This window comes from Temnothorax longispinosus, chromosome 7, assembly GCF_030848805.1.
Source record: "Temnothorax longispinosus isolate EJ_2023e chromosome 7, Tlon_JGU_v1, whole genome shotgun sequence".
NCBI classification, from domain to species: domain Eukaryota; kingdom Metazoa; phylum Arthropoda; class Insecta; order Hymenoptera; family Formicidae; genus Temnothorax; species Temnothorax longispinosus.
The window spans coordinates 1,333,703-1,358,572 of NC_092364.1; the positions used below are offsets into that span (position 1 = coordinate 1,333,703).

A 24,870-nucleotide genomic window follows, 5' to 3' on the forward strand; every position below is an offset into this window, starting at 1 on the left:
TCGTAAAGCCCATCGGCCATGCCAATGGGCAGAATTTTGACGTACACAATACGGGACGGCGAGACGTACGTGCGAATACGCGAATCGCGAATTTCCGAACGTTATAATCGAAGTCGCGGTCTCGTGCCAAAAGCGCGCGTGCAGAATTGGAGAGGACATACGTACACAACAAACAAGCAGATCGAATTCAAGGTGCTTTCGACGGGACGTTTGTGAGATTAGGAATTCGAACTTTACAAGTGGATCCCTGTGGAAATTTTAAATTCTTTTGGCAAAAATGTAGAGATACATTTATGAAAAATAGTAGATTTAAATGTGGAAAGTCCATGTTCCTAATAACGATTGATAATTACACTTCTCGGCGACTGTATTTTAGACAGATAAAAATAAGCTTTTTCATCGAATTTTTATTTCCAACTTTGATAAAAAAAAACATGAGAATCTCAACTTGAGAATTTTTAAATTGTCGGAAACAAATTGCGCGTCTTTCTTTCTCCTTTGCGGAATTTTAATTTTAAATTCCACTTTCGCAAGTTTTGTCAGAATTCATGTTCCAGGTAAACTGCTTTAACTTGACGGACGTGCGCTACATCATTCTAGTCGGTGGTGTACATAAAATCGAATATATAGGTCGAGTCCGAGAACCCGTCGAAGATGACACATGCTAATAGCATCCGTTAATGTTTAAATTAGCAAGATGGCTTACATTCCAATAAAATTGATTTTTTTTTTAAATTGAAAGAACTGATAAATTTAGAAAATATAATTCAGCATTCTGTATAGAACGTGTGTCAGAATCTGCGACGTTAATCGACTAAGTAATCAGAGATAGCTTTTTCTCTGACAATGAGTAATTAAGGTTTTCTCTAAGTAACTGACAAATAACTATCAAGTTTCTAAGGAATTGAATAAAGTCTGTTCGTGTAAATGTAAGTAATTTCTATATATATATATATATATATATATATATATATATATATATATATATATATGAGATTTTAATTTAAAGAAAAAGCATTTAACATTAAGAAGGAAAATGTCTCGTAACACAAAGTATCTTGGAAAATTTCTCTAAAATCTGTTAAAATTCTTGGTAAAATGCTTCAAGTAGATAATAACATATTAAATAACGCTTCAAAATTTGCGAGGTATACTCGAAATTTGATAATCATGTGAGGATAATTATGAAGGATAATTTTATGACTAAATTACAGAATAAATTACACGTCGACTCATTAACGATTAAATGCGATATTTTCGAATTATATGTTTCGTATACTCCTTTCGAGAATTCACGATAGATTATGCACGCGCTTTAAACGCAACTGGTTCATTGAATAGATCTAAATTTACAATAAGGCATAATAACACACCTTATGACCTTTGCATTATGTAAAAATCGCAAGATATGTATATTTTTCAACGATTGCTCCTATTCAAACGTAATTTCAATCACATCGCAAAAACTAAAGACAGAAAAAAAGTATACCAAAAGAAATATAATTATATAAGGCTTTAACGTGTTCTATTAAAAACTAATTGCAAAGGCTCTAATCTCTTTTCTATTTTAATTATTTTATTTAACAGATCGACAATCTTAAGAATCTTGCGTTTGTCACAAACTTTATGTTTGCAAAAATGGAATTAACGAAAATCGTACAAAGCGAGACACGTACAAAATCTATTCACTTTTATTTTTATTTTCAATAGGATGAGAAAGAGGTTGAAAAGCAAAGCTGAGTAAACCTTTTATACGAGACAATCTTTCGGTACTTAAATTGTATCGTGTACTTACAACGACTCTAACAATAAGAAAAAGATCTAGATACGTCAGAATAAAAGAAAAATTGGCTTGCTTACCGCGTTTATTCAAAAAATTAAAAAAAAATAATAAAATTTCACCCCCCCACTTTCGAGTCTAAGACCCAAAATATCGATCCTAGGTAAAAAATGATAAGGACCAAAATTGTAGAGTATTAAATTTTCTACAAGTTTGGTTATTACCACTTTCACTCTAAAGTTGAAAATAAGCGAGATATTTACAAAATCACCCTTCTAATCAAAATGGCGGCTAACGTTCCAGGGTTAGAATCCCGAAAATCCGGTTTTAGACTACCCATGACCCTCCAAAACAGTAAAAAAAAAAATTGCTTCCTGGAATTAATTCCATTTAAATGTCTCTATTGACTGGGCTATTACTCGTCCTGCAGTACGATCGCGTGTGGCGTGTGGCGTCGTTCCGCGTTTCCAGGTTTCAGCGCGGCCGGTGTCAGCTGATTGGTTCGATTCGGTCCGGCTCGTCCCCGCTCGTCCGCGTTCGTTCAACCTTCTTCACTTCAGTTCGCGTTGGTTCGCGTGCCCGCTCCTCGCCCGCTCGCTAGCTCGGTCGGCGCGCGTGAATTCCTCTCCTCGATGTCGCGTGTCGCGTAGGTTATGTCGCCACGTTTGTCGACGACGCGGACGCTACGGGATGCCGGGCCTGATCGCGTTCGGCAGACGATGGAGGGTCGGCAGCGACGACCTCGTGCTGCCCGGCAGTCTCTTGTTTTACACCCACCTGCTCGAGTGAGTTGTCCTGCTTTTATCTTTGTCGCTCTTTCGCGAATCGAATTGCTCGTTTAAATCAAACGCGAGAAGTGGGGGGGAAGAATGCGGTGACGATTGAAAGATTGAAGGAAAGGGGAGGAAAGGCCATTTAGAAATTTAACTTTTTTTTTTTAAACTTTGCCTACATTACTTATTGCGCTAACGGATTATACAAATGTGTGAGTGCCCGTCTACAATAGGTGTTTTAAGCCCTAAGCCTTAAGAAATTGTTCAATCACAGTTGAATTTGAGGAGAATAATTGACTGCGATTGGTCAATTTCTTAGGGCTTAGGGCTTAAAACACCTATTGTAGACTGGGACAAGTGCCCATCTACAATAGGTGTTTTAAGCTTTAAGCCTTAAGAAATTGTTCAATCACAATTGAATTTGAACAGAATAATTGACTGTGATTGGTCAATTTTTAGGGCTTAAGGCTTAAAACACCTATTGTAGATGGGCACTAAACACAAATACTACAACGGATGTTGATGAAAGTTATCAAAGGAATTAAGGCGAAGCTTAATTTCGAAAATTCACGTTTAATCGTACTGTAATCCCTGAAATTATTGGATCGTTAATACGAATTAGATGCAGATCTAGTAACTGGTACGAATTCCATATTGCTATCGGCTATTAAAATACTTTCATTAGCATACCGCGGAGTTTTGCGCGACGAACCGAGGAGAACTCTACTCGCGATTCCGTTATGCTGGCTTTCCCGGAATTTCCGTGAAAATCCGTCTTCGCAAGCCGACCGACCGTTTTTACACGCGATGTAGCCGCGAGTTTTCACGCCGAGTAATTGTAGACGTAAGAAAACTTTCTTCGCGAGAGCACTCGCCGGAAGGCTGCGTCTTCCGGTCGAAGAACGATCGAGCCGTTAAAACGCGCGTGTTTACGATTCGAGAGACCGCGTTGTCGGGCACGTTGAATTGCGCGACGCGACTCAACGGGATCGCACTCGCGCCGAGCCCTTCGTCGAGGGCCTTTTATCCACCGAAGTATAACAATAAGCTACACGAAGAGTGCTTCTCGCGCCGAGAGTTCTCGACAAACAACGGCGGCTTCTTCGTTTTGTACTTTTGTTGTTTCTCTTTCTTTTTTTTTCCACCCTATTGTGCTCCGTGAATATCGCGTACGCGGTCGATTTTACGGCTAATGCTACCCCCGGCGGGAGGTAAAATGTGTAAATTTACCTTGTGTGTATTGACCACGCGCGCGATGTATTGTGCATATCGAGCTAAAAATACGCGCGGGTTTTTTTTTATATCTTTTGCAGCCGGAATGAGACATGCTTGTTACTGACGTTTCTGTGTAAGAGAGAAAGAAAGGGTGGAAGTATATACAAAGTGAAAGGAGAGCGAATTCCAAATCTCGTTTTCTAATTTCGAAACGTAACGCTTCGAATAATATTGAAAATTAAATTATTATTAATATTAAGGATTAGTTACATATTATGTAACACGTGAAACTGAGACGTTACATATGCGTTTATATAATTATTTAAATATATAATATATGTATCGTATGATATTTTTAATGTAAAGTGGTCCACGTAAAGTGTTGCGAGCTAACAATTCCAGAATCAGCTGATCGCGATTCGCAACGCTATGTTTTCTTATTTTTTACGATTCAGGAGAGCCCCGCGACGATTAGAAAATGTATTGGCAGTCGCGCGTAGTTCGATAACACAGATAGTGATGTAACATCATCCGCATTAGTGCGTATGCTGATTGTCTTTCACGACGTTTTTACGTTCTCCCGCGCAGTCAATTTCCATTTCAAGTATACGTGCGAACACACACGATCTACAGCTGTGAAATTACGCACGTCGTGGAAACTTTATAATTGCAAATTCCACATTCCCCATTATTAAAATTCGCGATTTCACTCGGGACGCGTTGCGCAAAATCCGCGGTCATCCCACTATATTCCCCGATGGCATAGATTCCCATCGGGCTCTGTATTTCTGCAAATTCGTACGAATAATAATAATTGAACGTGAGCGAATGAATGAGCGAAAACGTATGCTTTGAGAGTATTACTCGGAGTATTATAAACTTCCCTTCGGGAATTTTGTTTATTTCATAGCTGTACAATTCGAGCGGCCGCTCTCTGGCATAACTTTAACCTTTCGCGAATGTTGACGTTGCATATTCGAAAGTTTGCATATTCGAACTTTACGAACCGCGGCGTTTTGTTGCACACGGCGTATAGATCACCCTTACGGCACACGCTAGATAGAACCATTCGGGACCATCGGTGGACCGTGCAATGAATGCAACCGCATGGAACTGCAGCGAGGAGCTTTCAAGCGGTTTGATCAACCGGAAGCCCCATTTAGTGAACACTAGACAAATGATCTTTGACGCGGTGTTTTTTGGTCGTCGAAAGCTGCCAGGAAAACGCCAGAGAAAATTAATTCCATGGAAATTAATTCCGTTCTAAAAGAAAAAAAGTATTTGGCCCGTATATCTCCTGCAGATATTGGTAAAGCAAATTTTTATTTTAATTCGTTTATATCAAGGAACTAAAAAAACTGGGAGCACATATTATAGATTATTCATAACTGGGTACGTTAAATCTTTGTTTTACATACGTTGGAACTGTGACCGTCTCTTTATCGGAAATTGAACAACGGTTAGAGCACCTCTGAATCAACGATAGTAAAAAATCAAATTTCGAAGAATCTAAATAATTAAGTTACGTATAAGTATAAGTAAAAATTAGAAGAATGGATTCTGTATTTATGATATTTATGATATTACAGTAAAATATAATATATTATTGAGATTATTAATAACGTCGACCTCTAAGTAAAAATCGATGTGAAATTCTGTCACGGACAAGATCTCGTCTATATCCTATTGATCTTTTCTCTTCGAGATATCAAGGATATGTTTGCCAAGGTAATAGCAGTCCTTCCTTTCAAATTGAACGATGGTGACATAGTATGTGCACATATGCAGTACGACATATATATATTTTATATATATATATATATAAATATATATATAATATATATATATATATATATATATATATATAATAGTTTGAAACGACGAAATATGATGGTATAATACACATACCATCATATTCCGCGTCGTTTTACACTATGCGGCACTATGCGGTATGACACTCGGTCAGCGAACAAGTCCCGAATACATCGCGGACGGAATGTCTCATCGGTCGTGTCTCGTTGACACGCGCAGAACACGTATCAGCCGGGAGACGTGTTCTCCGTGACACGTAAAATATTTCTTCCCCGAGATCGTTTAGACACCTAGAACCGACCGCACCTTGCACGCACAAAGACTATTTTAAACGATCTATATTTTACAGACTGGGGACTAGGGATTGTCGGTCCGTCAGCTATCGCTTAAAAGTATATTTATAAATATTTAAAAAAATTGTTTAGTTACGAATATGCACCCTGCATTGCGCGATACATCTTGTACATTAAAATATTCGAAAGATTGCATTCTTTTGCAAAATATAACGTACATATCTTTTTGAATAAAAATATTATAATTTTCTTTGCTGCGATATTTTCTGTTGCATGTAATAAAAATTTCTTTGTTACTAATATATGAAATTTCGCACTGTACAATAAAAATACAAACGTATACGAATAGTTAGATACAATAGTTGGGACATCTCTTTGTGCAACCATGCTTGAACGTGGCACGTGTCGCGCATAAGGTAGATCGACCGTAATGCGAACGAAGAAATCCAAGGCAAAGTGAGATAAAGAGAAGGAAAGAGAGATTGAAAAATCGACCAGGAAGGGAGCTAAAGAAGAAGGAAATGCTGCGAGAGAACGAGAGATAGCAGACAACGAGGCAGAGGGTCGTCAGAACGTTGGATGTTGCTGCGTGGTGGTTTCGTATCGATTTACCTTGTAGCCGGCTTTTCTGCCGTTTCTATCACGGGCCGTGTGTCGTTCCTCGCCTTTTCCAGACTCCGAGACAAAACGGCCGAGAAAAATCCAAAGCCATTCTTGTTCTTTGCGATTCTATATCGAAGCGAATTAAGGATTGTCACGGATATTTCTCTCGAGCGCTAGAGATTTCATTTTAATTTTTTCCGCCAAGATCTAATTCAATCCTTAACCGGAGAGCAATAAAGGTGTATCATATAACTGGAGCATCCTACTCCCCTTTTCCGTACTAAAAATAGCTGATCTGTTAAGAGCAGGTTTACTATGGAACGAACGCCGCGAGTGGAGTTCGAGCAGATACCAAGAAAACAAATAGAAGTAACGCATTTGAAACAAAAGGAAAATAAAAAATAGGTTTGTCGAAAACCCTTACAATTAAAAGACAAAATAAAATACGAATGAGATATACCGTTATCATTTTAAGGATCATCAAACAAGAAATATTTTTTTAGTACAAGGAAGAATTCATGTATTATACAGAATATCTTTGAAATTATATACATGGGAGTCTTTTATATTTTATAAGATGTAAACTATGGCTTGTCTGCGGACGGCGCGGCGGCGTAAACAAAATTGCGGCAATCAGAAACTTCGCATTTTGTCGGCAATTTGTATTCCGGTAACTTTCCCGATATTTGCATCGTGGCCTTCGTTTCTGTAAGCTCGCCTTGCTTCGCACCCTTCGAATTTCAGGGGATGTCAATTTACGCAATTACTGGTTTGATTACCTCAAGTACGCGACTTACTCAGGTACGCGATTTATAAAAGCATCAACCATTTCGAAAAGGATTTCTCCTTGAATGTAGAAAAATTTTGATGGTACATCTCTCTATAGCTTTTTTTATCATGCTTATACTGCATTTCAAAACTTTATAAACGTGCTTTAAAAAAAAGAAGTAAAAAATATAAAATTTAATTTTTTGACGTTACCACGATTCAATATTCGACAAAAATATAGAATAATATTTATATTTTACATTTGAGTGTGTATACGTGTAGTTTAATATCACTGCAGAATCATATTTCACATTTCTGTATTTTTTGACGAAAAATTTTTCAAAGGCATCACAAGATATATATGTATTAAAAAAGTGACACAGAGAATTAATCAACAGCAAAGAGATTCTCATGCCAAAAATTTAGCGCTGCTCTGTTAAACAATTCTTACGCAACATTTTATACGTAATATTGTCATATAATTTTCACATCGTGTAATTTTCGTCTAATGCGATTGTAGAAGTTGAATAGTTAGTCGTTTAATAAACTTGTTTGAGACATCAGCGCAGAGTACAATAGTGACAATGTTCCAGCATTCTCCATTCAACGTTGACTTTATGCTACGACTGGAGTCTAGCATCTATTGTACATTATGACTCTCCCAAAGTGCCGTTGTGGAAAGCAACAGAACACTATATGATACTATATGTTATATTTGAGTCACGCTACGGATAACATATTCAGATACACGGAAATTCTTGGGCTAATTCCGAACAAACAAGCGCTTCAATTAATTACATCATTATACCTGAAATTAATATCGCATTCGAGACACAATTCAAGGCAAGTATTAAATTGTAAAATAACGAAATGATTACGCTCGATAAAGCAACAGCTGAGTAATGAACAATGGCCAATTTCGAGCATTAATGGATGTTAGAAATATATTTAATAATTATAATAAATTGTAATATAAATTCCAGGTTAAATTATATATCTCTATTGTAACGAAACAATACAAGTGAATGCCAAAACGCGAACTTTCCCGATAATCTAAATAGCGAAATCGAAACGACTATACACTGTTACTGTACGATACAATAATATCGAAAAAAAGTCTTTGCACGTAAACGGTATTATTTTAATTGACGGTGCATAAAAAAGAATGTCAAGAGAGCAGTGAATAGCGGCAGTGAAAAGAGTTGGCGTTTGCGCTGCCGGTCCGTAGAAAAAACGCGATCCAGTTAACGTCCAGTTTAACATGGCCGCTTTCAACGTCTCATTACCGAAACTCGCAAAAACTTACGCAGATGAAAAACTACATTTCCCGCTCCTTCTCGAGACTCGTTGATACTCTCACCGATTTAGCTGGAAATTTAACGATGTACTTCATACAGAAAGTGGTTTCGTTAAATCCGTGTTATGTTTGCTAAATGATAAACATCAATTTCTATGATATTATATTTCTCTGGTATTTTAATACTGTTACTTAAAAATTATTTCTAAGAACCGTTTATTTTAAAAACTCTTGACAACTCCCGTAAATCGATTTAGATTATTAACGATTCATAGTTCCGGCCCTAGTTATAGATTTATCGCAATGTATTATATCAGTTCTCGTAATCTTCTCATCATTTCTTCAAGAGAAGAATAATATGGTCGATAATGTCTTGTGCATTGACCATATAAAGAGGCGCCGTAACGTCTGCTCTTCAATCTCGTGAGACATTCCCGATAATCTTGTGAAATCAGGTCAATCTATGAGCGGAAATTTGACGTTAATCCCTATCACCCATCATCGAATAACTTTTAAACATTCATATTTAACGTGATTTTATACCATTTGTTTTGCGCTGCTTCGTAATAAATATAACGAGGATCATTAAAGTCGGAGAGAAATAAATGCGACTGTTTTCTGTGACAAAGTGTGAGTGGTGTATTTTAAATAGAAGGGACGCGGAACCGCACTAATTACCCGAGCAAGTTTCGAGACAGCTGTATCGTTGAATTTCGCGGATGAGAGGTTTAAGACGATCTTAGTATTGTACTTGGAACGTGCGAGTACGTGCCAGAGAGATATAGAGAGTAGAGAGTGCCAACAACACGCAGGGAATTCCGACTCTCATACCCCGAAACTGAAACAATCAATGTTTGTTGTATAAGCGAGGAAACCGAACGAGACGAGAAGATAAATGAAAGTCCTCGACGATAGGTCTTTCCATTTCCGAGCTGCGGAATTATATCGGACATTCCAATTCCGAAGATGTCTATATTTGAGCGGCAATATAACTTGTGATCCATTAACTTGAAATCGTCATCTTTCACTTCGGAGATAAATCGCGCGAAGATACATATCGTTACGACTAATGGCATAAGCAATCAGTCATCTAATCTTTCATTTTCAAAGGAAAATTATTTTACGAGATATATTTAATTATTTATATATATGAAGGGTGATTTTCGCGTTTCAACTGATATTGACTTTTTAATGTATCATTAATTGTTAAACTTTCGTTTGAAGCATTTTCCCAGAAAACGCACGACTCGAAAGAAAAATCGATCGCTCAAAATAAATCATTCTCTTTTATAAGAATAAAAATAAAATAAAATTTGTAAAATGTAAAGACGGAATAAATAATATAAGAATAAAGGAAAATTTGTAAAATATCGTTTCTTTTTTTCATGTTTCTGGCGCGGTTTAGCAAACCTTTTTTTCGTATACGCTCGCGAGAGCACGAACGCGCGCCGTAACGTTTTCACAAGACTAATGTGTGATCAACAACGCGGATTAATTCTTGCCGAGGAGGTGTTTTGGAAATTTCCGCGATGCAGGCGCGCGCGGTGCAATGCCGCAGTACCCGGGTAATCGTAACCTTTGACATTTAAACGTTCCTCATATCCGGTCGACTAAAGCTCAATACCGTGCCCGCGGAATTAATGATAGAGAAGATCAGCCGAATTAAACGTCGCATGCTCAAATGTTGCCGCGACTTGGCACTTTCGATAGAAAAGCTCGTTCTTTGATTTTTTATTCAAGGATCCTCGAGAGTTTTGCGATGATTCTATACGCGACGAAATTGACGTGCGTTGTATATATTCCCGGATTTCTGAATAATTTAAGTGATACACTGCCCCGTATTGTAATATCAAACATTAAATCGGGGAGTTATGGAGCAACGAGCAGTTATATAAATCTGCCAGCAAGCGCAGAGATACAAAGATATTAATATGTTGTGTGTGCACTGCCGTAAATTTTTATTACCATTCAATAATTGTCTTGACCTATAATAGAGCTAACACGAGGTCCGAGTATCCAATGCTCGCAAATGCTGTAGCAATCAACGATACGACCCGCATGATATCGGGAAATGGTGAGAAAACTGGAATAGTTTAACGAAACTCCATTACGACTATAACCGTGCGCAATTTCACACGCGATGGCGACTGCATTCTCGGAAAAAGCAATCTCGGCGTAATAAATTCGTCGATTGAGTGATCATTGCGACGAAGGAAATAAAAGATAAGCGGAGATACAATTTTGCGGGACACGATTTAACAGAGATCCAAATGCGTTTTCTTCTTCACGTCGACATTTGTCAAAATTTGTTGCCGTACTAAGAAAAGATGTAGTAGCAGAAGAAATTTTATATGGAATTCTATTTGTCAACGGTTTATCTCTAAAATACTTGAGAAAATGTCAACTGGTTCAAGAGTAAAATTTGATCTCAAGATGTCCAATGAAACAATAGAGCTAAGGACCTTTCACTAATGAGAGTCGCTCTCGAGAAATAAAAGCCGGGATCGAAGCCTAAAAGGCCAAATATTCCGAAAATTCCATCTACGCGATCATTTATATCCCAACGTGACCGAAACTGCCAGCTCTCTTACATTACGAGCTACAGGACAAAGGACTATTTATCGCTGTGAAACGCTGAAGTAGTATACCGGGTGTCTCAACATTTCGTCTTTCTTCTAAATCTAAATTATAGACATTAGAAGCCAAAGATAAATGGCAATTGTTTTAATATCGGAAAGATAATAATTTGTGTAAACGATTAAAAATCAAGGAGTTTTGACTTAAATTTGAGAAATGAGAATAAATATTGGAGCCTTGATCTTCGCTCGATTTTAAATATATAGTCTATTGAAAATTTTTGATGTTTAATTATAATTATTATCAATGTATTTAATGTTGAAAATACTGAAAAATCTGTGCTAAAGAAAATTTAGATTTGCCAAAAATTTGACGGTTGCAATACGATTTCTGATACACCTTGTATACCGATTTCATGATTCGATGGGGATAGCCGTATGGCGAATTTCATGAAGGGGACGCACAGGGATTTGCATCGCCGTGGTAAAAGGATCCTGCACCCTCGCACTGACGCTCGGGGATGCTGAATCGTTTGATGACGGTGCACCCCGTTGTTTTAGACTGCCCCCGCCGAAGGCGGATATTGAACCGTTCGTCCAGAAAAAAATCGAAAGTCGTAAATTTTGTGTGTGAATATTAACGTGACATATAATATATATATATATATATATATATATAGTTCAGCATAATCGCGTTTTTATCACGCTTGTTGTACTTGTTACAATTTTATTACATAACATCTATTTGCAATAGGAAGCTTTCCACAATTTCATTTCGTAGAAGGTTATATAACATAAAATACAGAATAACATGAAAATCATGCAAGAAGAGAATTATATATATATATAGAATATGCAGGAAATAAATATCAAAATAATTTAGAAACAAAGTTCTTTTTCCATTGTACACGTAAACAGATAATTAAATAAAAGTAATTACTAAGCAAGCACGCAAGAGATATTAAAAAGAATCGCTTAAAAATAATTTGTCTCCAACTATAATTTGAAATATTCTGCAGATGTCTGCTTTTCATGAATATTTCCTTTCGAGTTACAGGTGAAGGGAAATGGATTGCTATCGGAGACTTGTTTTAATAATTATATCGATTCGTTTTAACAAAGTGTCATTCGTCGGCTAGTCGTTTCACAAGCACGAGAATCGCGAGAGAAGTGTGCGTGTAGCGATCGTCGCCAATTAATCGACTTCGCGCACAGGCAGGCTTGATTTACGGCGACACGATGGCCACATTCATAAAATCTCGACAAGTTTATTAAACGCATCCGATGTAAATGAGAGATCTGGCGAGAATCTACAGTCTCATCTTGTCGCCGCCAGGGATGGACTTGTGAACTTTGTTCTCACAGAAGCACTCGTCTCTCGTACATATCATGAATCATATGAATCGAAGATCACAGAGTTATAAAGTGTCCCAGCGAGCTATGATCTACGAGTTCCTTGATTAATTTTAACTGATTGTGAGTTTTTCTCTAATAGAGGATTATAATTCGATCGCAAATTTTTAATTTTTAACACATATACGCATCTTTATATTTATATTCGAGCTCTAAATTACGAACTTATTAAAATATCAATTAAACAAAAAATAAAATATATGCTGTATGTAAAAAAATGTAACAGTATATAGTTTTTAAAGTTTAATATATTGAAACAACATTTGTTCAAAATATATAATTAGCAACAAATTGTGACGTAACCCAGGTAGCCGTGCGAATTAAAGAGTTTTACGCGCAATAAAATAATTTTCTCCTGACACTTTTTTTAAACACACGAGAAAATTTATCTTGAAAAAAAAAGTTAGATATAAATTAAATAATTTCCTCAAAAAAATGTTCTTTAAGAAATTAATTAAAATGTTCTTGCACATTGTTGCATCAATTAAAAGATAAAACCCGATAATACGCCAAATGTATCAGGCGAGGTGCATACACTGTCGTGATAATTCTCTCATGGCTAGAAAAAAAAGCAATGGTGCGACGGCTGGGACATTTTACGGGACATGGAACGTTTGAAGATATTTATGATTACGCGCCGAATCCGTTTATCCGCGTGTGTGATCCCGGACCGAAAAGTTATCGCTCATTTATTAAATCACGCCGACCGAATCATTGTGACTGCCCTCGTGGATCACGAGCGCGTCAAAACACAGACGCAGCGAGAGTCGCGGCACGGCGAACCCAGTTGCGTGATAAGATGACATTAGGCTCATGAATAAGACATGTCTCTCGCGAACATCTTCCGTTCCCCAAGAAAATCTTAAAAGCCTTCGGCGCGGGAAAAAATATTCATGACGTAATTACGGTCGCAACTGAATATTGTATCTCCTTTCTTCGCGCGCACTTTGATAAATATGCAAAAATATCCTATATTCTTAAGCCTTAATCGATTTTTTTATTAAATAGAATTTTCTATATTTATTAAAGTATCTGTAAAATGTATAAACACTTGATATGTACCTTATACTTGCTGAAAACTAACACTCAAAAATTATATTTATAGATAAAAATATATTATCACTATTGTCACTTTCTTATTTCAATGAAAAAGTTTTTTTTTCTAGTTTTTGTCATATCTGTGAATTTATATTTTCTTTGCATTTCACTGCGATTATATCCGTAACGTAACTTTCCCTCTAACTTCCGTCAAGTTAAAGATTAACATGTATCACGCTATGAACCTGATATACACCGCGAGGAATGGAAGAAACAGACAACGCGCGGCGAAATATCTGGTAAGGTGTTGCCAAGAAGGTGGTGTCAAGAATTTTGCCGCTGACTTTCAGAGAGTCAAAGGCGGAACGCGGAAGAACACTTAACACGCGAGGGAGGATAGGATCCTATTTTAGAGCTTTTATCATTTGACACGCGGCTGTTGCTCGTCAAACAAAACTTTCGAGGCTTGTCGTCTTCGCGGTCGTTGAGCCGCGATCGAGAGAGTTCGAGGGAGAAGATGCGGAAGGAATAAAATATTACTGATTACTGTTTCTCGTTATAAAAATAATGGTTGCGAGCTTCTCTCGGCTCTTTGAAATAATATACATACAAAAGTCTGAGGCAAACTGTCTTCTCTGTAATTAATATAAATTTATAAAACTGATGGTATATGTAATTTATATCTACTACAAAAAAGTATAATAAAATACGCGTGTCGCATATTTTTTAATAATCACTTTTATAATCGCGCTTAATATTCGATATGTACTATTATTAGCATTACAAAATTTTTATTTATTAAAAATAACAGGATAACCGAGTAAAATAAAAGACTAAATAAAGTGAAAAAATAAATAAATAACAATTAAGCTTCTGGGAGAAAAACATTTGTATCGTGATAAATACCATGGATTTCAGTGTAAAGGAGAAGCATCGTAAAAGATACGTCGCGTGGAGATAATTTTTATTGATTGGTCGTCGTTCCCCGCCGAAGCACCGACACTTTAAATCCGATAATGGATCTGCGATTCCGAATAGGACATGGAATTGAGATTACATTGAATGCACAGATGTCCGGAGCACGACATCAGTGATGTTTTACTATCGGTAATTACCGTTGGTGCCATGTAGCAATATCGAAAAATAGTAAATTTGATTCAACGGCACGCCGACATAAATAAAGATAAATATAAATAGTAAAAAAAGTATAACGTCATAAAATATATAAAAGTGATCAATAATTATTAACACCTACTTTTTTAAACTGCCGATATTAACGTAATACATAAATTATTTTCTAAATAAATATATAAAAAGAAAATAATAAATTCCAGCTGATCTCAAAATAAAATTAACTTACACGAAGTCAACTGTCGCATTTTCCTTCTTCTGTAAGTGAGGCGAAAGGGAGATACAATAATATCGTCGATAAGATCTACATTAAAAATGTGTGTGTTTGTAAAAGTTGGGTGTAACGCGGTCGTGCGTACCTGACTGACGTATTATACCTACGTATTTTAAATCTCAACGAGCTTATAGGCTCGGATCTATACTTAGCCGGCCGCACGACGAAGAAAAAATAGTATTCGGTACACGTGCATGCGGATAATGTTACAGTGATTTTTTAATGGCTCGTGTACACATGGGAGAGGCGACTTTAATGCGCTTAACAACCATTTACTTGTAAGTGCAAGAGCACGATTCCTAGCCTTCCCGGTCGCGGAGATAAAACGCTCGCAAGATCAACATCAATTAATCATGTTAATACGCAAGATGACATCATATGTTGTCAAAGTTGTGTGCGATAAACATGTATAATAAATGGAAACGATAATATTGTAATTTAGCAGGAATTTCGAGAATTATTCGGTAAATATCGTTATTTATCGATAAAGTCGTTATTTTATTATTAATATATCATGTCATCATATCGATAATTTCATAAATTATATCCAGGTCTCGAATTCACACAAAAGAGTTTAGTATATGATTAAATGATCTTATAGTACAAAGATATATATTTAAAAATATATGTTCTTACGAATTTCATAGAAAGATATTTAAATATTAGTCACAATATTATTATTCTTACGTAAAAATTATTGCACAGATATAACGAAGAAAATAAATATAATAAAATAGTCGTATATATTTTCTGTGCATTAACTCATACTGTTTCTCACGTAAGATGCGTTCAAAAATTACCGATTAAATACATCTTATTAACTCATCGAAATTATTAAAATTCTATTAAAATAAATTATTTCAAAACAATTGAAGAGAGAGCGAAATGACGTATTTTTCGATTTCGATCCAAACTCTGTACACAACCGTTAAAACAATCGTGTTTTATCACCGTGGGTTGTGATATCCATTGATAAATATGTATAGGTTTAGAGCATCCCATATAAACAGGGATCGAGGATCACTGTGGTACGAGAGCGCGAACGCAATCAAACGCAACGACAATACGCACGTGTGGCCCCTGCCGATTGTGCGGAGTCACCCTTAAATGATTCATAGCACGCGCATAGAAAGAGAGGACCGTTCGGAGAACAAAAGTTCGTAGTCTCGCTCGCGCGTGTTAAACGTATCGATCGGCCGCGACTTTTTGCAACTGTGACGGAGGCGAGGAAGCCCGCGGAGCGAAAGTTGCGTGCCACAAGAGCGCGAGAATAAGAAAAAGTTCGTTTTATTTTACGAGGTACGCGCCGCCTCGGAGAGAGAATGCTTTACTACTTTACTTAAAGATTCAGAAAACGTAACCGATGGAAGAACGGCAAATGTCAAACTCCCTTATGCGACTATAAGCGAAAGAATTTTAATAAGTAACAGATTTGTCTTATATATGAAAATATGTCACTGAATATTATATATGAAATTGTAAATGGAAGACGTACTTAAATATGTATATGTTTTCGTGACAGGCAGGTTCAATTCGAGATCATTTTTACGGACGATTCACTCCGATTAGCTTGTTTGGCTATCAGCTCCCCTGACAACGGCAAGATTGCGGGCCTGTTTCCTATTTTCGTACGCGCAGATTTCGCGCGACATTGATTTCGTGGATCAATAATTCTCTCTGTCTTGCACAATGTGCTTCTCACGATTAATTTATCGGAGCAAGTCGTGCGTATCGCAGATGCACACACGACGCTCGAAAGCTTCCAAATAACATTGAGCGAAGTTCGATAAGGAACTAAGGTGAAGATAAATAAAAAAAGTTCCCAAATATAAAAATTTCTCACAACGATAAAAGACCAATTACCAATTACGACCTTTTCCTATTTGGTGCGGAAAAATCAGATTAAAACGCCGCGGAATAAAATGTATGTGTTTATCGAGGTCATAATCGATCTCGCCAGTTCGACGGCAGGAGAGAGCCCGGGGTTAATATTTTCGAAATGCGAAATGTCACGCGATGCCATTTGATTCGTTCGTAACCCGAGCACATAAGTATACGTGCCGACGAGGCACGTGCTTTTTCGCTGCTCGTTATCCGTCTCTGAAAAACGCTCACATTTCAAATTGAGCGAGAAGCTTGCAGGAAGTTTTTAAGCGTATGTAGATTAAGCGATTAACTGATAACCGATAAGCCGCGAGATCGAGCTGCCGTCAACGATAATTCACGGTTATTATGTACAAACACTCATCGCTTGAAAAATCGTCGGCCTAGAAAAATACTGCACCGACCGCACGATTTCGCACTCGCATCCATTTATCGAGATGTTGGAATGCCCGTTCGAAGCGCGTCGAGAGAAACGAGATAAAATCACTTTGCGACCGACGCCTTCGCATTTCATGAAAACCGATCGACGCCGCGATTTTTCCGTCCGAAGAGTCGAAGCTTGAAAACAAACCGTTCGAGGAGAAAAGTTTGTTGCTGGAGAAGAGAAATGGACGAAAGAGTACGCAGAGTTTGCGACAATAAATATATCTACGCAAAAATACGGCTAGCCGTCCGCGTATCGCCTTTTATTTTATACACGCAAAAGTCTTATCATTCGATGAATAAAAAAAATAGCGATTGTAACAAGAAAAATATGTCAGTTATCAACTATTCGTAATAAATTGTAAGTGTATTCGACATGTAAATTGCATTTGATACACGCTGATGTTTCGTCTGTGGATTAATTCAATTTTATAGTTCAGTAAAATTTTTCCCGTCACCGTTTATGTAATTCGTAACGATCCTTTTTCGAAGAACTTCCTGAACTGGCGCACACATGCACACTAGCGCAATAAGTTAGAGTGAGACAAGTATTATTTTGTTTCACTTCAACTTATTGCACCAACGTGTATCAGTTCAGAATGTTCTTTGAGAAAGAACGGACGGCACATTATTGTAGAAAAAAACCTCACACATTTTCCGCACGAACATAAGCCATCAGACAGAGTTGACTTGCGTCAGGAAAAAAAAAATGAGGAAGGACGTGGCACTTTCATTTCTTGCGCATCTTGAAATTTTAATTAACCTCGTTGTTCATCTCGACGTCATATCGGCGCAGCGGCGTGCAGGCGTGTTGCACGTGCGGATTATACACTTTCCGTGAATAATACAGCTCACTATACAGTTCGTCTAATAATAATTGTTCCGCCTTTATCTATATCTGCATGCCGTTTATCTATCCGTGGTCGATGATGTAGTTGAAAGCGTACTCTGATTAATAACGTCAACGACGAACTCGATATCCCGCCGTCGTTATGTAATAGATTACATAATAGCAATTAGGTTACCTAATGATCGGACGTCTTTGCATAAAGAGACATTCGATCTCTTTACAGACATCCGAGAAGTATGCTACATTTATTACATAATTTCATTATTATATAATTTTACTTTTTAATTAGATTTCCGAATTTGAATTTTTTGGATAATAATGAAGTTATTTATTGTTACGAAATGATTAATACCTTGAAATATGTAAACTAGGAAATACGACTGTGTGCGCGTTCAAAGGCTGCAAAGGTTTAAATCCCTGACGCGTATAATCCCCGAGATGTATTTATCGCTGAGAACTAGATTTAGGTGTATTTACCTCGCGAATTCTATCCGCTTTAAAGGGACTTCTTTATGGATTTGCAGGTTGACAGTGCTAGGTGTTCTACTGGGGATTCTCGAGTGGGATCGTAGCGATACCTGCATTCTTCTCTTGTGGGAATACGTGATCGGATATGAAGGTCTTTTCGTGGTCTGCATGGCGGTGGAATTCTCCATCTGCTTCCTGGCGACGAGGGGCAGCATTCTGGACACAACGGCGAGAGCGCCGATGCAGTACGTCCTTTACTTCCGACTATGTGAGTATCTTTATCTCGTATCTACTGTTAATCCAATGTCTACATCTCGATCGAAGCGGCAAGCGGAATAAGAAGAAATAAAACTCGTAACAGCCTCTAAAACCGCGTTTCGGGAGCAATGCATTTTACCCTAGAGAGTACATGAACTTTTTACGATTTTATTTCACGTTTTTTTTTTATCTTGATTTTTACGCTTGTCTTTTTCTGCAACGAAAGATTCCAAAAAGAAAAAAAAGATATGACATATCAGAAATAGCAAAAACGCTTCGTCATATTTCATGCGATACGAATCTTTTTTAATCGCTCGCGATCAGTATATCTATTCTCGATATGCCGATGTTGCCTATCGGGAATATTATTAAACTTTCATGGACCAATATTGAGAAACCGTCAACATGAAACATATTGATGAAATGGTTTGATGACAATCATAATATTTGTCGTGCGCTACACGTTATATATATTATATATAACATCCCCTGTTGTTGTGTATTATATGCAAACGTCTAACACGTTTTAATTTTTCGCTACTAGCGCTTTTTCATTTTAATTCTAATTTTATATCCGAGTATTTTTCGCCTTTTTAAGGAATTTCCACGTTTGCCTGTTACGAGAGCTGTTTTGACTTATGTACACGTTAAAATACAGAGTGCCCTTATTTTTACTTAAGCGCCTTTTCGCTCTCCGTGATTTATTTTTCATCGCAGTATCGTTAAATTTCGCGGAATGAACTCGCGATTCGATTATAATTCAACGTCGGATGATGTAAATGGAGTGACGCGAAATATTAAGTTCTAGGAAGTCGAATTAATTGACCAATTACTTTTCTCGTCATCGCATTTTATGTATAATTTTGAACATAACTTAAACTTATATTTAATTTAAAGAAATATCATCGTCACATTGATTTCTAATGACAATATCTTTGAAAAATTTAAATTAAATAAAATTAATCGACTCATTTGTTACAAATTATAAATGTAAGGTATAAGGCCTGAAACGTTTTCTATTTTTTTTCTACGTGCTTAATTCTTTGTAGATTTCTTTATCTGATAGTCTTGATACGGGTTTCAACTTTTATTAACGTTCTCAGTCGGTGCACCGACGAGCAGAAGTTTGTTTGGTTCACTCAGGGCCATCGATCGGTGAGGACCTTGGTAAGGATTGAAACCCGTATCGAGAATAAAGAAATCTACCGCACGTACGAAGAATTATAAGTTATACATGAGAGCAGAAGAAAAGGTTGAAGTTTTATCACGCGTTTTAGGCCTTAGGTTCAAATAGACCTTACATTAAATTTATTGAATTTAAACTTTTTGTGGCTGAAGCTTTAAAAAGAACTTAACTGCGGATATTTAATGTTGAATATTATAGAATTTTTGTTCGAGGAAATGTAGCTATTTCTCCTACTATCTCATTAAAATTCAACGTGACAACGGTGGTGTACCAGATATTTCGAGTCCATTTGTTAATCCTATGCGGTGATTCGAAAGCATTTCAAATCGACAGTCGCGGTTATTGTCGCAACTGGGTCAACTGTATTTGTTTCGCCGGCGGAAACGCGCTAGCCACCCCCTCGGTTGTACGTTTCCGCTTCGGAAGGCGAGCGCTGATACCCGCTATTGTAAGCTTCGCGACATCGAAGAAAGCTTTTGTGAGTTTGCATGTCATCGATTTCTTCAATCTTTCTATCCAACGTGATGTCGACGTGACAAGCGTACTTTCTCATTATTATAAAAAGGCTTTTGCGTAAGCTAAAACGACGTATAGAAAAGCGCATAATAACGAGAGATAATAGCGGGGAGATAATATTTTAAAATTTCCTGTTCTTTACAACCTTCTTTCGTTTTTATTTGAGAAAATTCTCCCGCGTACCGATTAATTAAGAGAGTTATTTCGCTCGGATCGTTGCATCGGGGGTGGAAGAGAAAATGAAATTATTATGACGACATGGGAGTTTTACGGCGGTTTCTTTTCAGTCTTGGTACTGGTGGAGACCGGATGGCTGTGCGCAGGTGTTACTTGGCTAGTGCATTATTATCAAACCTGTCCAGTGGACCAAGCTAAGGATGTTATGCTAGGTAAGTTCGATAACTGCGTTTTTCCGTAACAGTGTTAAGAATTTATCGATTAACTGTCCGTAGATAGATCTATATCATGAGGCAATGTGAGAATAAAACTGTGTCTTTATAAACTAGTCAAACAGTTAACAATTGAGATCGATAATTCGCGTATTTAACTTTTACTTACAAATGAATAAGTTTAAAATTTGAAATTAAATAGGAAGATATTAAAATAAAATATTATTATCAAATAACTGGAAAATATAGATATTACAAATATATGCCTATTTCTTTCGGCAACGGTTGTTAGCAAATATGTTCACCTTTTTCCTGTGTTATTTTGCAAAAATTAACATTCGACTGTAAAGCAAACATGTCGCCAAACGCGAAATCGATTTGAATTGCGCTGAACAGGTTTGGTGATATCGAACTGGTGCTTGCTGGCGTTGATGATGGTGACCATTTGGTGCACATACGATGCCGCTGGCAGGTCCTGGGTGAAGATGAAGAAGTATCAGCGCAGCATGAGGGAGGCAGAATCGAGGGGGGCAAGATTGCATTACAAACGCAGCGGCAGCAGAAGTCGAAATTGGCGACAACGGTAAGTTGTCTCATTGGCATACGAAAATGTTTCGCAATTTTTTTTTTCACATTTTGCCCATTGCGCCTTGTCCAGCGCTTTAGCTTCGAGCATAACTTATTCTTTTCTCAATTTTGCAAGAATTTCTTTCACGACGTTCTCTTTGCATTTTTATGCGCATTGTAATTACAAACTGCATAAAATTAAGCATTCCACATTCTCACGTATTTTTCTGAAAAGAGACAAGAAACGATCTCTCATATTTCTATCTTTATTTTCTCCTTATTTTATACCCCCAATGTCAGGCAAACGTAGTTTAATATTGAATCTGGCTTTATTACAAATAAAACTTGAGAAAACGGACAGATTAAGATTATTTTGCGGAAAATAGCTCTCTTGGAAAATGTGCTCCCCTTTCTAAATGCATCCAAGCACTGCTGCGATTTTTTCAACGTGATGGCCGTTTTTCGTCGTGCATTCATCTTTTACGGTCCCACGTACTCACGTACTGTCGCGAAATTTTTTAGCGTGCAGCTTTTTACGACTGCTTGGATTTACGCGTTAGCGTTCTTGGTAGAATATCCGAATGTTGTAAACACACGATGTACACATCTCGTGTTGCAGAAAAGTTATACGTGCCTACCAGGACAGCTGGGACAATAGGTGCAGATTGTTGTTCTGCTGCATGGGTAATTCCGACCGCAATCGAGTGAGTAGCATGAACAAATTAAATTTAAAGGAGAAGGTATCCAGGAAAATAAATCTTTATGTCTAATATAGAAATATGTAGGTCTAGAAAGACATTTTGTATAAGAATGCATTTCTCAAAACTATTATTATTGCTATATAAAAGTTGTAGATAATCTGAAAATAAATCTGTTGAAAATAGTAAATAATTTTGAACATATTTTTTATTGAATGTTAATTTAAGAAAATAAAAAAGAATTTAATTTTAAGATTAAATAGAGAAAATTGAATTTAGAAAATTGAATAGAGATCACAGAGAAAGCACGGAGCGGTGCAAAGGTTAAATTGAATTTTGCCGAAAGAAAAATTATTTTGATTTTCAACAAAGAATCGTGCGTTGTATCGCGAATATTTTGACAGGAAGAACGATGTGTTCGCTGTTCGCAGAACTCGTTCGCCGACATCGCCCGGTTGCTGAGCGACTTCTTCCGCGACCTGGACGTGGTGCCATCGGACGTGGTAGCTGGTCTGGTGTTGCTCAGAAAATTTCAAAAGATCGAGCGCGAGTTGATAGTTAAGCAGCGCAAGAACGACACGTACGAGTTCCTGTCGGGAGTGCCGGTCACTCCGCGCACAAAGTTCCTGTCCCTGACGGAAGACGGAGACTTGGGCCACTTCCAGTTGGCTATCCATTATATGCACTTTGCCCTCGCCGCCTACGGTTGGCCCATGTTTCTCATCGATCCCTCCACCAAAATCTGCCAGTTATGCACCAGGTAATTCCGAGGCTCGAAGCTTGCCATATTATCGCTTAATATGCGTTCTCCAGGTAATTATAACAAAGTATTACAATCGGAATATCACCGACAGGCAAAATTTTTAACTTTAAAAGATAAAAAGCAAATTTTTTTTGCAACATAGATTTGTTACGGATTTACGTTGCATACAAAATATTTTACAGAACAAAAAATACTCTATTCTCGATTATCTTAAGGATATTCCATTCTTTGCGTTTGAGTATTCATAAATTCGTTTTACTTCTCATATCTCGTAACGCTATAGAACTCATCTTGTACAGGTATATTGTAAATTTTGAATTTATTGCGACGTAAGTCTATAGGAAAACTTTGACATAGGAAAATATCGTGAAACGGAGCTAACAAGAAAGTGCGTGAGAGAAGAAAAGTTGAAGGATATTAAAGTCAAAAGTCAATACATTGAAATACGAATAACTGCGAGACGTAACGGTAACGTTGTAGAATAAAACGAAACAGGTGCATAACTTATAACTGAGTTGATCGCGACAGGTTGTCAATTTAAAAGGTACCTACTGTATGCCGTTATATTTTTCGTTGTGTGTCAGTATTTTCGCGTATATACGGGCCTGTGACACGCCTGTTTTCTCTCCGTGACACCTCATCCGCGACTACATAGATACATTGGCCACGACGTCGCCTTCGCTTTATCTTGTTTATCTTCTCCTCCACGCGGTGCAGATTGCAATGTTGCCACTGCCTTCCGTGCGGCTCTCATCACGAGGACATCCCAACGATCATCGAGGACAATTGCTGCCGATGCAATTACGCCGCCATGAGCAAAATGCTCGACTTTGGGGAGATCGAAGTCGTCTATACGACCTTTCACGTTGACGTTGGCGAGACGCCGTTCTACGTCGCGCTCGATTACACTAAGAGAAAGGTTTGTCGCTGTCGGCCGCGGTTTATCGTTCGTTAATCGTCGCGAAGCTGCATTAGCTCTTTAAACGAAGAGTTCGAGATTTATCCTCTATCGATAGCCAGATTAATTTGCGGTAAAGCATGCTTGATAGAATCAGCTAGATTAGAATAAGATTTTAATTGTGAACCGGAGAATTAATCATTTTAGAATCAGCTAGATTAGAATAAGATTTTAATTGTGAACCGGAGAATTAATCATTTTCCTCAACAGCAATAGAATTAATTAACGAATTTCTCGGTTTTTTATATCAATATTAACGTTATCAATATATTATATTATTTTTTACTGTTTTAACATCTCGGAGACTTTATATTTTTCTTCGGAATTATTACCGACTTCCTTATTTTCTTTTTCTATCTCTTCCTTTTCAATCACGCGTTTCTTTTACACGTATATATAGATCGTGATCAGTATACGAGGGACCTTAAGCATGAAGGACGTGCTGACGGACTTGAACGCCGAGGGCGAAGTGTTGCCTTTGTCGCCGCCGAGGGAGGACTGGTTCGGACACAAGGGGATGGTGCAGACCGCCGAATATATACGCAAGAAGCTGCTGGAGGAGGACATTATCGGGCGTGCTCGCGCAAAGGTAAGCATATTATGTGCAAATGAGTCGTGCCCCGTCGCTCGTTATCGAAACAGACGATAGCCCCGAAGTGTTATCGACGTTACCTCGTTATTTGCATGATAACCGATAACGGAATACAAGCGCAACAGCGAATATAAGCAAATTTTAGCATATATATAACAAAATACATATTGAAAATTTTACGTTTAATTTACGTTTAAAAAAAGCACGAAGTTTGCATTTGCTTCGGACCTTAATAGCTTTCTCTTTTTTTTTACACGATAAAAAGTAAACCGCTCTTTCTCATCGATTGAAGTCTTGAATATACATTGCGAAAATTTACCATCCGGGTCATCCACACGTTTTTGC

General features: G+C 37.4%; 1 protein-coding gene and 1 long non-coding RNA gene across 9 annotated transcripts in view; one reads left to right on the plus strand and one right to left on the minus strand.

Moving 5' to 3' along the window:
- Window positions 1-18,643, minus strand: part of LOC139816378 (uncharacterized) — a 32,950-nt gene extending 14,307 nt beyond the window's left edge. Inside the window, exon 1 of the long non-coding RNA XR_011733000.1 lies at window positions 17,931-18,643. This is a non-coding gene — a long non-coding RNA (uncharacterized lncRNA). The remainder of the gene's footprint in view (window positions 1-17,930) is intronic.
- Inae (inactivation no afterpotential E) overlaps window positions 1-24,870 on the plus strand; it is a 44,241-nt gene that overhangs the window by 6,710 nt on the left and 12,661 nt on the right. For 6 of the 8 annotated variants that reach the window (XM_071783784.1, XM_071783782.1, XM_071783787.1 and 3 more), the window contains exons 3-9: window positions 18,655-18,866; window positions 20,846-20,947; window positions 21,344-21,530; window positions 22,134-22,218; window positions 22,644-22,972; window positions 23,693-23,894; window positions 24,334-24,522. In XM_071783784.1, the coding sequence (XP_071639885.1) occupies window positions 18,655-18,866; window positions 20,846-20,947; window positions 21,344-21,530; window positions 22,134-22,218; window positions 22,644-22,972; window positions 23,693-23,894; window positions 24,334-24,522 (1,306 nt within the window). Of the gene's footprint in view, window positions 1-2,333; window positions 2,566-12,482; window positions 12,594-18,654; window positions 18,867-20,845; window positions 20,948-21,343; window positions 21,531-22,133; window positions 22,219-22,643; window positions 22,973-23,692; window positions 23,895-24,333; window positions 24,523-24,870 lie in introns of those variants that run through there. The other 2 variants (XM_071783786.1, XM_071783789.1) reach the window with 2 other exon arrangements.